Genomic DNA, 13,829 nt, shown 5'->3' on the forward strand with positions numbered 1-13,829 from the left:
GTTAACAGTTGCAACCCATCGGAGGTAAAAATAAGAAAAAGAGTTTCTGTGTGTTTTTTTTTTTTCCAGAATTGGCCACCATTGCCTTGTTTTCCGGTAAACAGAATGGCTCAAAGTGCCGTCCGACAGTGTTTTCGTCCACATTTTAAGGCGCTGTGTAACGCCGGAAAGCTGTACGTGCCCGCATACCCGGCGGTGACTTTGTTTCCGGGGACGAGATGGTTCTGCGCGAGAACCGGGGTACGGCTTATGTCCCATGGGAGCGCAGGCTGGGCTGCGACTGGACAAGCCAGCAGAAGGGGAGCGCTGCTGGCGCGCGGAGTCGCAACGGCGACAGCAGCGGCGGCCGTGGCTGGTCTTTTGGCCAACGCCGGTCACTTTCAGCGCGCCCAAATGGCTACGAGAGTCCCGCAGGCAGTAGAACAGGAGGGCGACATCCCGGAGAGATGCCGGAGATTCATGTCTCCTCCGGTGACCGACATCGGCGTGTTGCAGGAGAGGAAAGAGGATATACGCACAAGGATGGAGATGCTGATCATGGAGACGCAGGCGGAGTTCTGCAGAGCTCTGGAGGAGGTGGACGGTGGTACGTTCCAGGTGGACCGATGGGAGAGGAAGGAAGGTGAGTCAGGATGATTACACAGGTGCCAGTCAATGATGAAGCTAACGCGTAGTTAATCTGGAAGCCAGCAGTGTAAACCCTGAGCTACCCGAGGCTCATAGGTTATGTTTACGTCTTCGAGAAGGTCCAGATTCTTAAATAATAATAATAATTTAGCTTCTGTATGAAGCCATGCAAGATGAGCATTCTTTGCCGTATGGCTGTGAGACTTGGATGTTAATAGTGGCCTAAGACCACAACTGGATGTCTTTGGTACCTTGATCCCTTCAACTGATCTTTGTAGTCCATGAGTCACTCATCAGTTTTGACCAAATCGGTACCATTTAAGGGGAATAAACAACACTTTGAATCCAGCCTCAGTGTATCATGGCCTACACAAAAATGCATGATAGCCATCCCAGGGTGGTAGCTCTAGCCAGGTATGGGTCAATGAAGATTTACACAGAGGTCAAACTTTAAAAATGCTCCAGTCATGTTGAAAATTATATCACATTACTTGTCTGGTCATAACAATTCCAAAAAGGTATAGTCTGGACTATCTGTGATGGGATGTTTTGGAGTTATGGGCTAAAACAGCAAAAATGGTGACAAAGGTCAGTTTCAGTTTGTACAGGGGTTAAAAGTTAAAGTTGCTAAAAGTCAGTTAAAAAAAATGATGCAAATTATTGTTTGGTTTAATAGGGTTCTAATAAGTAATAGTTTGCACCATCTGTCATGCTTAGTTATCATGTTACAGGGCAATATGTCACATGTCATAGAATCCAATAGATGTTAAACTTGTTTGACCTTTACCTTGGAGAGCAAACATTCAACACAGTCAGAACTATTCCATTTATTAAGTCTTTTATTTCAACCAATAATTTGCATCATTTTGTACTGAAACTGGAGCAACTTTAACTTTTGACCCCTGTACAAACTGAAACTGACCTTTGTCACCATTTTTGCTGTTTTATCCCATAACTCCAAAACATCCCATCACAGATAGTCCAAACCATACCTTTTTGGAATCGTTATGACCAGACAAGTAATGTGATATAGTTTTCAACATGATTGGAGCATTTTTAAAGTTTGACCTCTGTGTAATTCATGACGCAAAAAAAAAACCTTGCATACCAGTCCTGAAAAAAATAATACCTCCACGTGTTGTTGTTGTTGTTTTTTTTTTTTTTCTTCAAGATCATTTGTGGAGATTTTCTAAACTAAAATTTTTCAGGTCTATAGGCATGTTCTTTTAGATTTCCCAACCTTTTACTGGTGTGTTTCAGTGAGAATCTTAGACTGACAGATGCTGCAGCTGCTTGCAGATAGAGACACACTCGCAGGACTGTGTGATATTCTCCAGCCTACAGGACTGGCTTTAAGGGACTGATCGTCTCAAGGGATGATGGATGTGACAGGCTGTCACGTCCATCATTCCTGTCACTGACAGCTAAGACGTTTCAAGGAAGTGGTTGAATGAAGGCTCTGACATTGTGTCGCTGATTTATTAATAGAAATATGGCAAAAAGATGATGTTGATGCACAGGTGTGTTCAAGATGCTGATGATTGGCTGAAGTTATTACTCACAACTTACAGTAGATTAAGATTGTTCACATTACTGAAAAAATATAGCTGCTGGTAGCATTTGAGTTTGCAAAATATTGTGTTTATAGCAGTCTTTAGTGATGTTAAATAGCCATATCAGAAGGAAAACTGTCACTCAGGCTGTAGTTAATAAATACTACAACACTGGCCAGGCTGTAATCATCCATATCATCACATCTGGCCCTCCAGCCCCCAGTTTGGGATCACTGCTAACAGTTCTGCAAAAAGAAATGTGCAGAGTGCCTCATACAGCAACAGACAACCTAAAACAGGCATCTACTATTGTTTAATGTAAAGCAGTGATGATTAGTGTGTAGCAGTGATTTATCATTTCTGTTGAATTTGCAGCTGTTCCCATTGTTCCCCCCTTCTGTGCATCAGGTGGTGGAGGAATCAGCTGTGTAATGCAGGATGGAAAGGTGTTTGAGAAGGCTGGGGTCAATGTATCAGTGGTGTCTGGGAACCTGACGGAGGAGGCTGCCAAGCAAATGACGAGCAGAGGGAAGGTACTCAAAGGAAAAGATGGTAAGACTGTTTTCTTCATGTTTCCATGCTGAAATGTTGGAGTTTTTTTGTTGTAGTTGTTTTTTGTGGGGAGTAGTGTAGCAGCAGCCTACATTTACAGTATGATGGTTTAAGTTACTACTTTTAATCACTTTGTCCTCCTGTGGAATACTGGTAGAGAGAAATTTGTTTAATCTCCTGTTGGTGTGTGTGTGTGTGTGTGTGTGTACATGTTTTTAATGTGTCCTTTAAGGTAAACTGCCTTTCACTGCCATGGGGGTGAGCTGTGTTATCCACCCAAAGAATCCCCACATCCCCACAGTGCACTTTAACTACAGATACTTTGAAGTTGAAGAAGAAGATGGTGAGTGTGCAGCTGTCAGTGCCTGATGTCAGTGGTTGCGTCTTGGTGTCAGTGACACTACGGAATGCAGGAATGAATGCAAACCCTTGTGTTTTTCAGGCTCTAAGCAGTGGTGGTTTGGTGGCGGCACTGACCTGACTCCCGTCTATATCAATACGGAAGATGCATTTCACTTCCACAACACCCTGAAAGAAGCATGTGACAAACACCACCCTCAGTACTACCCCGACTTCAAGAAGTGGTACAGTTTGACTCGAGCTTAGTCCTCTGTGTGTTGGGCTACATGAAGAGACAAACTGCCGAATTAAAGGAAGAAACAGAATGTGAATGCTTTGTTACACGGAGGCTCACTGAGTGGTTTGACTATGAAAATACACTAATTTTGGACAGATAGTGTGAACAGCTGCAGTGGGTGTAGCTTTTCTGTAAAATAGTGATAAGAAGAACTTTCTGTCCACTGTGGGTTGTTGCAGAAAAACCGTTGAGCTCTGGGTCAGCCTGTCAATGACCAGTAAACTTCGGGTGTGGCTGAGCTGAGGTCATATGTGAATGTAGTCAACTTGTGTAATTTGAACATGAACTACTGCTCTGACTTACGGAACACGGGAGAGGTCACTTAAAGTCATATATTTTTTTCTGGCCACGATAATTTGTGCAGACGTTTTCCTTTTAATTGAGCCTGCATATTAATAAAATGTGCTCTCAAATTAATAAAATGTGCGCACGTTTTCCTGGCCGCAATAATTTGTGCACACGTTTTCCTTGAATTGGGCCCTCGAATTAATATAACGTGCACGTTTTCCTTTAATTGAGCCCCCGAATTAATAAAACGTGCACACGTTTTATTAATTCGTTCAAAATGAACTCCATAATTTGACCTAAATTGTCATCCTGACAATGGGGAGACAATTCGCCCTTAGCATCCTTTTTAATGTGCTTAAACTCCAGATGATGCCATGCTGGGTAGCTGGAGTCCTCTATATGTCCTTGTGCGCCCAAACCATGATGATATACCCTGACCAGATGCATTTCTAATGGGGAAATGTATTCCACTGTCTCCTGGTTTGTTGACTAATAGTCAGTATTTATGTCTCAAGACAATATTGAATAATCGAGTGCACGTTTTACAAATTGTGGCCACGTTTAAGTAGATCGTGCCCTTGTTTTACTCACACAATGTTTAAAACGTGCGCACAATTTAATAAAATGAGAACACAATTTAATAAAATGAGTGCACAGTATAATAAAACATGCCCACAATATAATAAAATGCATACAATATAATAAAATGAGTGCACAATATAATGTGCGCACAATACAATAAAATGAGCGCACGATATAATAAAACCTGCGCACAATATAATAAAACGACCGCACATTCCACCTGCAAAACATTTTGCGATGACACTTCCAGGGCTCCATACTGACTAAAAGAAAAAAGTGGGGGAAAAAACTTATAGCAGTTACTCATTATTCTGTTATTGTGGTCACCCCACTGAGTCTGTTGTGGTGGAGGGAGTTTTTCTTGTTATCAGTGTTGCCACCGTGCTTGCTTATGGGGCGGGGAACGTTAGGCTTTCTTCTTGTGGGCCATCATGTTGTGATTAGGCACTGTATATATGAATTGAATTGAAACATTATATTCATGTATGGAATTAAACTGATTTAAGATGTGAAGTGGCTTTGAAAGGAAAAATATGCAGGCTGTTTATGTATTTTATTTGTCTGGTGAAATGAGATTAAGTGATGTGATGTATCCATCTCCAGGTGTGACAGATACTTCTACATCCGCCACAGAGGTGAGACTCGAGGTATAGGAGGGATCTTCTTCGACGACCTGGACACGCCAAGTCAAGAGGAAGCCTTCAGTTTTGTGAAAAGCTGTGCGCGCACAGTGGTGCCCTGCTATCTGCCCATCGTACACAAACACCTCAACGATTCCTTTACAGCTGAGGAGAAAGCGTGGCAGCAGATTCGGCGTGGCAGGTGATTGTTCTCTAGTGTGTTTTAGATTCTTCCAAAAGGATGAAAGAAACTTGATTTCAGATGCTTATGCATTAGGGGTCAACTGATTATCGGCCTGGCCAGTTGTTGCCGGCGATATTGAACATTTTTGCGGATAACAATATTGACCATTTATAATGGCCGATACGGCAGTTTAATTTGGCAGCCCTGGATGTAGTGACTCAGTGGTCACCAAGTTCTGCCTTCACATGCACATTTTTAAAAAGAGGTCACCAGTCAGTGACTTTAGTGGTCCGTGAGGTGCTGTACAGCAGATCAGAGAGTTCTCTCCACTACAGCACACAGCTGAAAGCAGCATCTTTGTCCATCTGAGTGAAAGAAAAAACTATCAAAATCCTTCATTAAATAATCCAGAGCTCTTCCTGTGTCCGTAGCTGCTGTTACATTCAGAAATCAACAGTTTATTTTACAGTTTAAAGGCTTCTTGTTTCCAAAAAGCTCGGTGTTTACTGAGAGGAGAAGAAAATAGCAGATGTGTTGTTTCTTTGAAGCAGAGAGAAAGGGAGAGTTGAGGGGGTTCACTCAATTTCACATGCACTAAAGTTGATAGTTTTCATGAAACTGTGTACAAATGGTTTACAAACGATCACATGATCATTTGTGTGAACAGTGGACTTTAGTGCTAAATGGTTGTTAAAGCAGTGGAATAACTTAACAATCATAAACAATCATCTTCAGCTCACAGCCTCACTTAGTGAAATAGGAAAGTGTGTGTGGGGGGAAAAAAAAACCTAGGGATGCACGATCCACAATTTTTCACTTCCGATCTGATACCTGAATTTGGATATCTGCCAATACTGATACTTTTCCGATCTGATACCAGAGCTCTGTTTGCTTTAATATTATTATTAATATTATTATTGTTGATTTCAAATGAGGATTTTCCTAACAAGGAGACCTGAAAGTTGAGCTACAATTTGCCAGAAGGTGTATCTAAGATGAAAACCTAGATTTGATTTTTTGGTGAAAGAATTAAGTACTTTTATTTTTTATAGACTTAAAGAGAAAAGAAAGCACTCTCTCCCTGCTTGTCTCTCTCTCTCTCTGTTTCTCGCTCACTCCCTCTCTCTCTCGCTCACTCTCTCTCGCTCTCACTCACTCTCTCTCTTTTTCTTCCTCTTTTTCCTTCCTCTTGCTGTTTATGTGCTGTGCAAACTTCATACTTTTGGGAAAGCCTTTCAACTGGCCATGAAGCCTTTCAACTGTAAAATAAATATCATCAGCAACGCTCACATGCAGGATTTTAATGGAGACTTTTTCCCTTTCAGTGGACAGAATTCTCTGTTCAGCTTTTCCTCCTCGGCTGCACACTGAGCTGGTGTTTTACAGCCTCGGGACAGTTAAGTGGCTAACTTTTTAACACACATTTTCAGCAACAATTCAGTTAATTTTTCAGAAAATCAGTGCTCAACGAAAAGACAGTTTGAAGCCGAGAGCCGGGCAGAAATTTGCCGCTAACCACAGCTAGAACACTGTGGAAGAGAACTCTCTCATACAGCTCGGCTTCAGAAAACCTCCCCTCGCCTCTCCTTTCGGTCAGCAGTAAACAAGCAGAGAGCAATCAGCAGTTGAGAGGATTCACAGTGGCTCTTCTCCGGTATCGGAAAATGTTGCGGATTGGATCGGTATTTTCCGATACGTGAATTACATCAGGACTGGATCAGTCACATCCCTAAAAAAAAAACAAAAAAAAAAAACTACGATTCAGAAAGTTTTTCATCTAGGGTTTATCCTTTAAAGAGCAGGTTTGACAATTAAATCAGTCCAGCTTCAGCTCTTGTTCAAATAAGACAATTATTAAATTAGTTATGTTATTGTAAAAAAGAATTCCCCCCCCCCCCCCCCCCCCAGAAAAACGCCCTGACAACTCTGCCTCACTGGATTAAAGCTACTGTGTGTCATTTTTGAAGAAGGGAGCAAATGCTATATCCATCAAAAATTAATGTGTTTTAAACATTATTCCTGAGCTACACATAACATAAAATTAAATTGCTACTTTCTGGTTTGGAGCAAAGTCCCGCCCACAGCACTACTTGATTTGTTACAGGTCACCAGTTCAGTTTGTCAGTGTTGAAGGTTGTTGTCCTACAGACAGGGATAGAAGAAGATTGCAGTGTGCAGACTGGAGCTGTGTTGGCAGTATTCATTTATTTGTTCATTTGTTCAACTTCATAATAATATTTGTAGTTCCTTGCACTTTTTGTGTGAAGTTTATGTTGAAAGGTTCTGTGAATTAAACATATGCTGCAACACATTTCAAGTTTTATGTTAAATGTGTGTCATGCTAAATTTTGATGCTTTTTATTGCAGACAAATATCAGTCTCCAAACCTTGTCGATAATCTGTACTGGCCCTTAAACATTCACATTGGTTGACTCCTGTTATGCATAAGGCTTGAAAGAAGCAGTATTCTGTGTTGGAAGTGAGTAGAAAATTGATTATCTGAGAAAAGGCAACAGCCAGATGGGGATACCAGGTTGGTTGTGTTTGCACTTGATGCGTCTTGATGATATGGGTTGCTGTGGCAACACTCAGCTTTGCTGACCAGGTCACAGGTGGACAGATTGTGCACCGTTGACGCAAGAAACTGATCATGTGTAAACAGCCTTATCATGTGCATCAAGAAAAACTTGATCTACAGCTTCTAAGGATACAGCAGTGGGATTGAGTGTTTGTTTTCTATTTTGTGGCAGTGGGTACCACTGCAAAATCATGACCGGTGCTGATTCAGTGGGGCAAGCGCACATACGTAAGACGCGCACATTTACTTTGAAACAAACTTCTTCTTTCAGCTGCTCCTGTTAGGAGTTGCCACAGCAGGTAAACCGTTTCTATCTCACCCTTTCCTAGGTGCCACCAACCACCTGCATGTCCCCCCTCACCACATCCATACTGTAAATCTTTTCTTTGGCCTTCTTGTTCTCTTCCTGCCTGGTGGCTTCATCCTCAGCATTCTTCTCCCTATGTCCGGTTGTTAAGTGTGACGTAACGCATCATGTGATTTTCAACTTCCGGCTCCAAACAAAAAAGGCGTGCTGTCATTAACACTGAGAACTGCATTGAGATGATCTGATCAGGCTGCACGTACACCGTTGCACACGGACAACAGCATTAACATCGCAACATAAAACTTTTTGTATATTGTGCCTAAAACTCTCCTGGATATATTAACTGGGTTTTTAGACGTTGTTACTGCGTTTGTTTTATGTAAATATGTCAGATGCTCAGGCTGTTTCTCTTGTTATTTTCAATGGGAGTTGCTGCGAGCTGCAATCGCTTCCTGTTCATGTCGTTCGGGGAGAAAGTGAAGTTTGCACTTTAACGTCCTGTTTATTGTAATAAATAATTTTTTATTAACAAACAGACATGTATATTTTACCTGTGTATAATAAAATATGTAAAGTAAAAGAAAAAAGTTTTATTAAGTGTTCTGACCATAGAACCAGACAAATGCGGTTAATGGAGGTGGAGGCGGAGAAGGGAGGGACGGAGGTTTGCGCACAATGTAAACACAAACTAAACTTAAACTGTAAATCCTTAAAAGGATCAAACAGACGTAATTTTAATTATTAACTTGGAGGTCTTTGGACCCGGAAACAGATTTATCACGTGATGCGTTACGTCAGTGTGTAACAACCGGATAACCTGGGTCCCTCCTCTCCACATGTCCAAACCATTTCAATCTCACCTCTCTGACTTCAAACGGTCCCACCCAAACTGTCCCTCTGATATGTTCATTCCTAATCCTGACCATCCTTGTCACTCTTAAAGAGAATTGCAACATCTTCAGCCCTGCTTCCTGTCTTTTTGTTAGTGCCACTGTCTCTAAGCTGTACAACATAGCTGGTCTCACCGTTGTCTTGTAAACTTTCCCCTTCACTCTTGCAGACATTCTTCGGTCACAAATCACCTGCCACCTTTCTCCACCAACTCCACTCTTGACTTCTCTACCACACTCCTTTATTTTGGACAGTTGACCTCAAGTATTTAAACTCTCCTACTTTCATCACTTCTATTCCTTGTAACTGCACTATTCCACTGGGCTCCCTTTCATTCACATGCATGTACGAGTACTCAGTCTTGCTCAGACTGACTTTAATTCCCCTTCTCTCCAGAGTGTATCTCCATATGTCCAGCCTAGATTTAACCTGCTCTCAACTCTCATTACAGATTACAATGTTATCTACGAACATAATAATCCACGGAGACTCCTGTCTGATCTCATCTGTCAAACTGTTCATCACCACTGCAAACAAGAAAGGACTCAGCGCTGATCCTTGGTGTAATCCCATCTCCACCTTGAATGAATCTGTCATTCCTACTGCGTATCTCACTGCGTAGTAGGAATGACAGATTCCCTGTCATAAGCTTTCTCTAAATCCATAAAGATACAATGTAACTCCTTCTGGCCTTCTCTATACTTCTCCATCAGTATTCTTAGAGCAAACATTGCATCCGTAGTGCTCTTTCTCGGCATGAAACCATATTGCTGCCCACAGAACTTCACCTGTTTTCTAAGCCTAGCTTCTACTACTCTTTCCCATAACGTCATGCTGTGGCTGATCAACTTAATGCCTCTGTAGTTACTGCAGCTCTGAACATCACCCTTGATCTTAAAAGCAGAAACCAGCACACTGTCTCCACTCCTCAGGCATCCTTGCAGTTTCCAAGATTTTATTAAACAGTATGGATAGAAACTCCACTGCCATCTCTCCTAAACATTTCCATGCCTCCACTGGAATGTCATCTGGACGACTGCCTTTCCACTCTTCATCTGCTTCATAGCTACCCTCACTTCATCCTTGCTAATCTCTTGCACTTCCTGATTTACTCTTTTCACATCATCCAGCCTTTTTCTCTCTCTTATTTTCTTCATATCCTTTATCACCCTAACCTTCTGCACACCCTTTACAGCTCTGTCCCTTTGTCTGGCCAATCGGTACAACGCATTTTCTCCTTCTCATCTCTCTGACTAATGCAAATTTTTTCACCAACTTCTTTCTCATTATGCTTTCCTGAACATCTTCGTTCCACCACCAAGTCTCCTTGTCTTTCTTCCGCTGTCCAGATGTTACTCCCAGTATCTTCCTAGCTGTCTCCCTCACCACATCTGCAGTCATTTTTCCACAGTCATTTTTCAAATTGCTTCAACTCCATCCAGTGCCTCTCTCATCTACTCACTGAATTTCACAGAAGCTTTCCTCCTTCAGCTTCCACCATCTGATCTTTTGGTGAGCTCTGACTCTCTTCTTCACTTCTAAAGTCATCCTACATACCACTATGCCATGCTGTCTAACTACACTCTCCCCTGCCACCACCTAGCAGTCTCCAATTTGTTTTAGCTTGCCTCTCCTACAAAGAATGTAGTCCACCTGTGTGCACCTTCCTCCACACTTATATATCTCACCGTGTGCTCCTCCCCTTTCTTAAAGTAGGTATTCACCACAGTCATTTCCATCCTTTTTGCAAAATCAACTACCATCTGTCCTTCCACATTCCTGTCCTTGATACTGTATCTACCCATTACTTCCTCATCACCTCTGCCCCCTCCACTAACATTCCCAATGAATTCCACACCCAATAATCACTGTTTCATGCTTGGGCACACTCTCCACCACCTAATCTACCTCACTCTAGAAATCTTCTTTCTCCTTCATCTCACAACCTACCTGTGGGGCATATGCACAAATGATATTCATCATCACCCTTTCATTTTGCAACTTCACACTCATCACCCTCTCAGACACTCACTTAACCTCCAACACACTTTTAACCCACTGTTCCTTTAAAATGACCCAACACCTTTTTTCTTCCTATCCACACCGTAACACGGCAACTTGAACCCACCGCCTATGCTCCTGCTCTTACTTCCCTTACACTTGGTTACTTGCACACACAATATATCTACCTTTCTCCTCTCCATCATATCAGCCAGCTCTCTCTTCTTTGAAACAAACCTGGGAACATAATATTTTACAAAATACTTATGTCAGTTCACCTGTAAGCTTTTCTTTATGAAATAGTCCATCTTGTGTATCTGACTTTCTCTGTTTCATAAGTGCACTATGACAACAGTCAATTCTGCTGTGACACCAGGTTTAATAAACATTTTGCTCTACTTCACTTAAAATATACACCAAGTCTGTTACTGATGGACTGCGCATGTGATATGCCCTTCTTGCAGGCCAATTAGGTTGTGGTTTCACCAAAAAAGAATGTTTTTCTTGTGGCTGTTTTCTTCTTGCTTACAAAGACAGTACAGATCTGTAGCCAGTGAGGTGAGGGGTCACCCACCACCACAATCACTAGAGTAAAGGCCCCATTTTAAAGACATTTAATGATTATTATCCATAATAATTTCCTCATGACAAGCATATAGTTATTTAAAAAAACTTAGAAAAAATTAAATGCACTCCATAATGCTGCAAGCTTTGCCACTGAGGCGAATATGGTTGAGGCACTGGTCAAAGAGGCATTGTGTGTAACTAGAGGTTAATAAGTATGTTCTGGTCTGTGTTGCAGTGAAGTGTCAGTTTATGTCAATGTAAGGGTTTGAGGGTGCACACTGACCTTTCCCAGCTGCTACTAAAGTTCCTAGAGGAAAGACTGGGATCATTGACAAAAAAGGGTTTAACAGTTAGTTAGCTTTTGCTGTTGTTTTGTAGGTATGTCGAGTTCAACCTGGTGTATGACAGGGGAGTAAAGTTTGGCTTGGCCACTCCTGGCTCCAGAGTTGAGAGCATCATCATGTCACTGCCGTTAACTGCCAGGTAAACACAGCAGCTGGAAGCAACAGGGGACCTGCTCATCTACAGTAGTAATTACCCGTCTGTGTTGCTCGGTAACCAAACTCTCACTTCATCCTCAGGTGGGAGTACATGCACGAGCCTGCCAAGAATACCCGGGAGGCTGAGATGCTTGAAGCTTTACGAAAACCTAAGGAGTGGGTGTGAGCAGGCGAGTCATCAGTTTACATGTTGGTGCAGGAAAAACATCCAAATACAAATTTATATTGTCATGTCTGAACTGAATTCTTTATTATTGTTTCAAAGTGACTTTTAAATCATGATTTGTCAAAACAGTACTACTATTACTACTACTGAAAAGACTTTGTTATGGGCTCAAAAAATGCACCCCTTTCCTACACAAGACACAGGTTTGACGTGTCTGTTGAACATGTTGTGGATGTTTCTGGGTGTGCTGGATAAAATTGTATTAATGCAGTTCAGCATGAAAATGTGTTTGTCATCAGTGGCATTTTGGGTGGATATATGCTCAGTTGTTTTGTGGATTGTATGTAAATACACATTCAGGGATGTATTACATTACAAAAATCACAATAAAGTAACCATAAGTATTACACTGTTGAAAGAATATGTGCACGTTACCAGTGTCGGGTGAGTTGTAGCCATGGTGTCACACACAGCACTACAAGTCCCCGGATGATCATATGGTCAGTGTGAAGCAGAAGCTACGAGTTGATACTTTTCTGTTTTTAGGACTTGGGTCAGATAACCCACTCAAGAAATTTGATACGGAACACTCCAGGTCTGACTCGGTTGGACTTGCAGTGTTATTCATTCCTTTTTCTTACAGAACGGGGTTTAAATAATGTGTTTTGGGATGTCTTCTATTTTAAATGGTGTACTAGTCACACACTAACGTGTGTTTTGTTGTTTTTTTTTTTTTTTTTAAAGCCTGAGCTTAATGTGACTCGCTCATTTGTTCCAGTCCTGCAGGATGAAGCTCTCAAATCTGTATATTTCAGTTCCTCAGTGCTCGGTTCACGTATAATGAACTGATGGTCTAACAGTTGATCGAGTTTCTGGCTCCCAGCTTGTGATTGGCTGAGCACACCTGGCCCAGGTCAGTACAGCAGCCACCGATGGAAAATATGAAGTGTTTGGGGACCAGTGCTTCACTTGGTCACGTGCCAGTAAAAAGGAGAAAATGTGAAGTAACCAAGCCACTATGCACATGTTTGCGCTGGTATAAATTTGAATAAATCTTGTTTCCATTTCAGAATACTGGTTAAACTGCTGGACATTATGGACAATGCTAGTCACCCTCTGTACACTGTCATCAGCAACCAGAGGAGCCTCTTCAGCCACAGACTGCTCCTTCCTAAGTGCAGGACCAACAGACTGAGAAACTCCTTTGTCCTTGAAGCCATCAGACTGTACAACTCCTCATATAATAATAGGAAGGCAGGGGAGGGGGAAGGGGAGGAACACTAGTACCTAGTAAGCTGTGACCAGTATTTTTCTGGTATTTATATTTGTACTTACATTTTGCAAATTGCTTTTTACTTTATTTTGTGTGCTGCTATACAATGCTGTTGGGGCCTCAATTTCCCTGAGGGAGTCTTCCCAAGGCAATAAAGTTCTATTGAATTTAATCTAAACATGTCTATAATTCAACATTTATCACCTTTGACTCTCAGATCGGAGATCTATTTATAACCAGTGGAGGAGAAAATTCAAACAGGATCGTATTTTTCAATGTGTAATTTAAGAAACGTGGCACATTTGTATTATTTTATTACAAATTAATTCAAGCTTTTGCAAATTATGACAAGTTCTCTTGTACTGAATGTATCACATTTGAGTTGTGAGGCAATGTAGGTAAGTAACAATACAAGTGACTTAAAAATGTCTAGGCCCTACCAGCACAGCTCAGTTCAAAGGTTATCGCAAGTGCTGAAATTCACAGGTCAAATTACCAAAAAA

The 13,829-nt window shown here is 41.6% G+C and overlaps 1 protein-coding gene across 1 annotated transcript; it reads left to right on the plus strand.

Moving 5' to 3' along the window:
- The first annotated feature begins 36 nt into the window (after positions 1-36).
- Positions 37-12,100, plus strand: cpox (coproporphyrinogen oxidase). Its single transcript, XM_034179884.1, has 7 exons — positions 37-622; positions 2,589-2,732; positions 2,965-3,075; positions 3,175-3,316; positions 4,843-5,061; positions 11,766-11,870; positions 11,969-12,100. Exons 1-7 carry the CDS (start codon positions 106-108, stop codon positions 12,051-12,053), a joined length of 1,323 nt encoding a protein of 440 aa, XP_034035775.1. The 5' UTR covers positions 37-105; the 3' UTR covers positions 12,054-12,100.
- Positions 12,101-13,829: the final 1,729 nt, after the last annotated feature.

Source organism: Thalassophryne amazonica, chromosome 10 (genome assembly GCF_902500255.1).
Source record: "Thalassophryne amazonica chromosome 10, fThaAma1.1, whole genome shotgun sequence".
Lineage (NCBI taxonomy): Eukaryota > Metazoa > Chordata > Actinopteri > Batrachoidiformes > Batrachoididae > Thalassophryne > Thalassophryne amazonica.

What these genes read in the sequence shown, in the direction of transcription:
- cpox (XM_034179884.1), top strand. Translation starts at nt 106, where the DNA reads ATGGCTCAAAGTGCCGTCCGACAGTGTTTTCGTCCACATTTTAAGGCG. An exon ending in CCGATGGGAGAGGAAGGAAG is followed by an intron (nt 623 to 2,588) that starts GTGAGTCAGGAT and finishes TCTGTGCATCAG; the next exon opens with GTGGTGGAGGAATCAGCTGT. An exon ending in TCACTGCCGTTAACTGCCAG is followed by an intron (nt 11,871 to 11,968) that starts GTAAACACAGCA and finishes CTTCATCCTCAG; the next exon opens with GTGGGAGTACATGCACGAGC.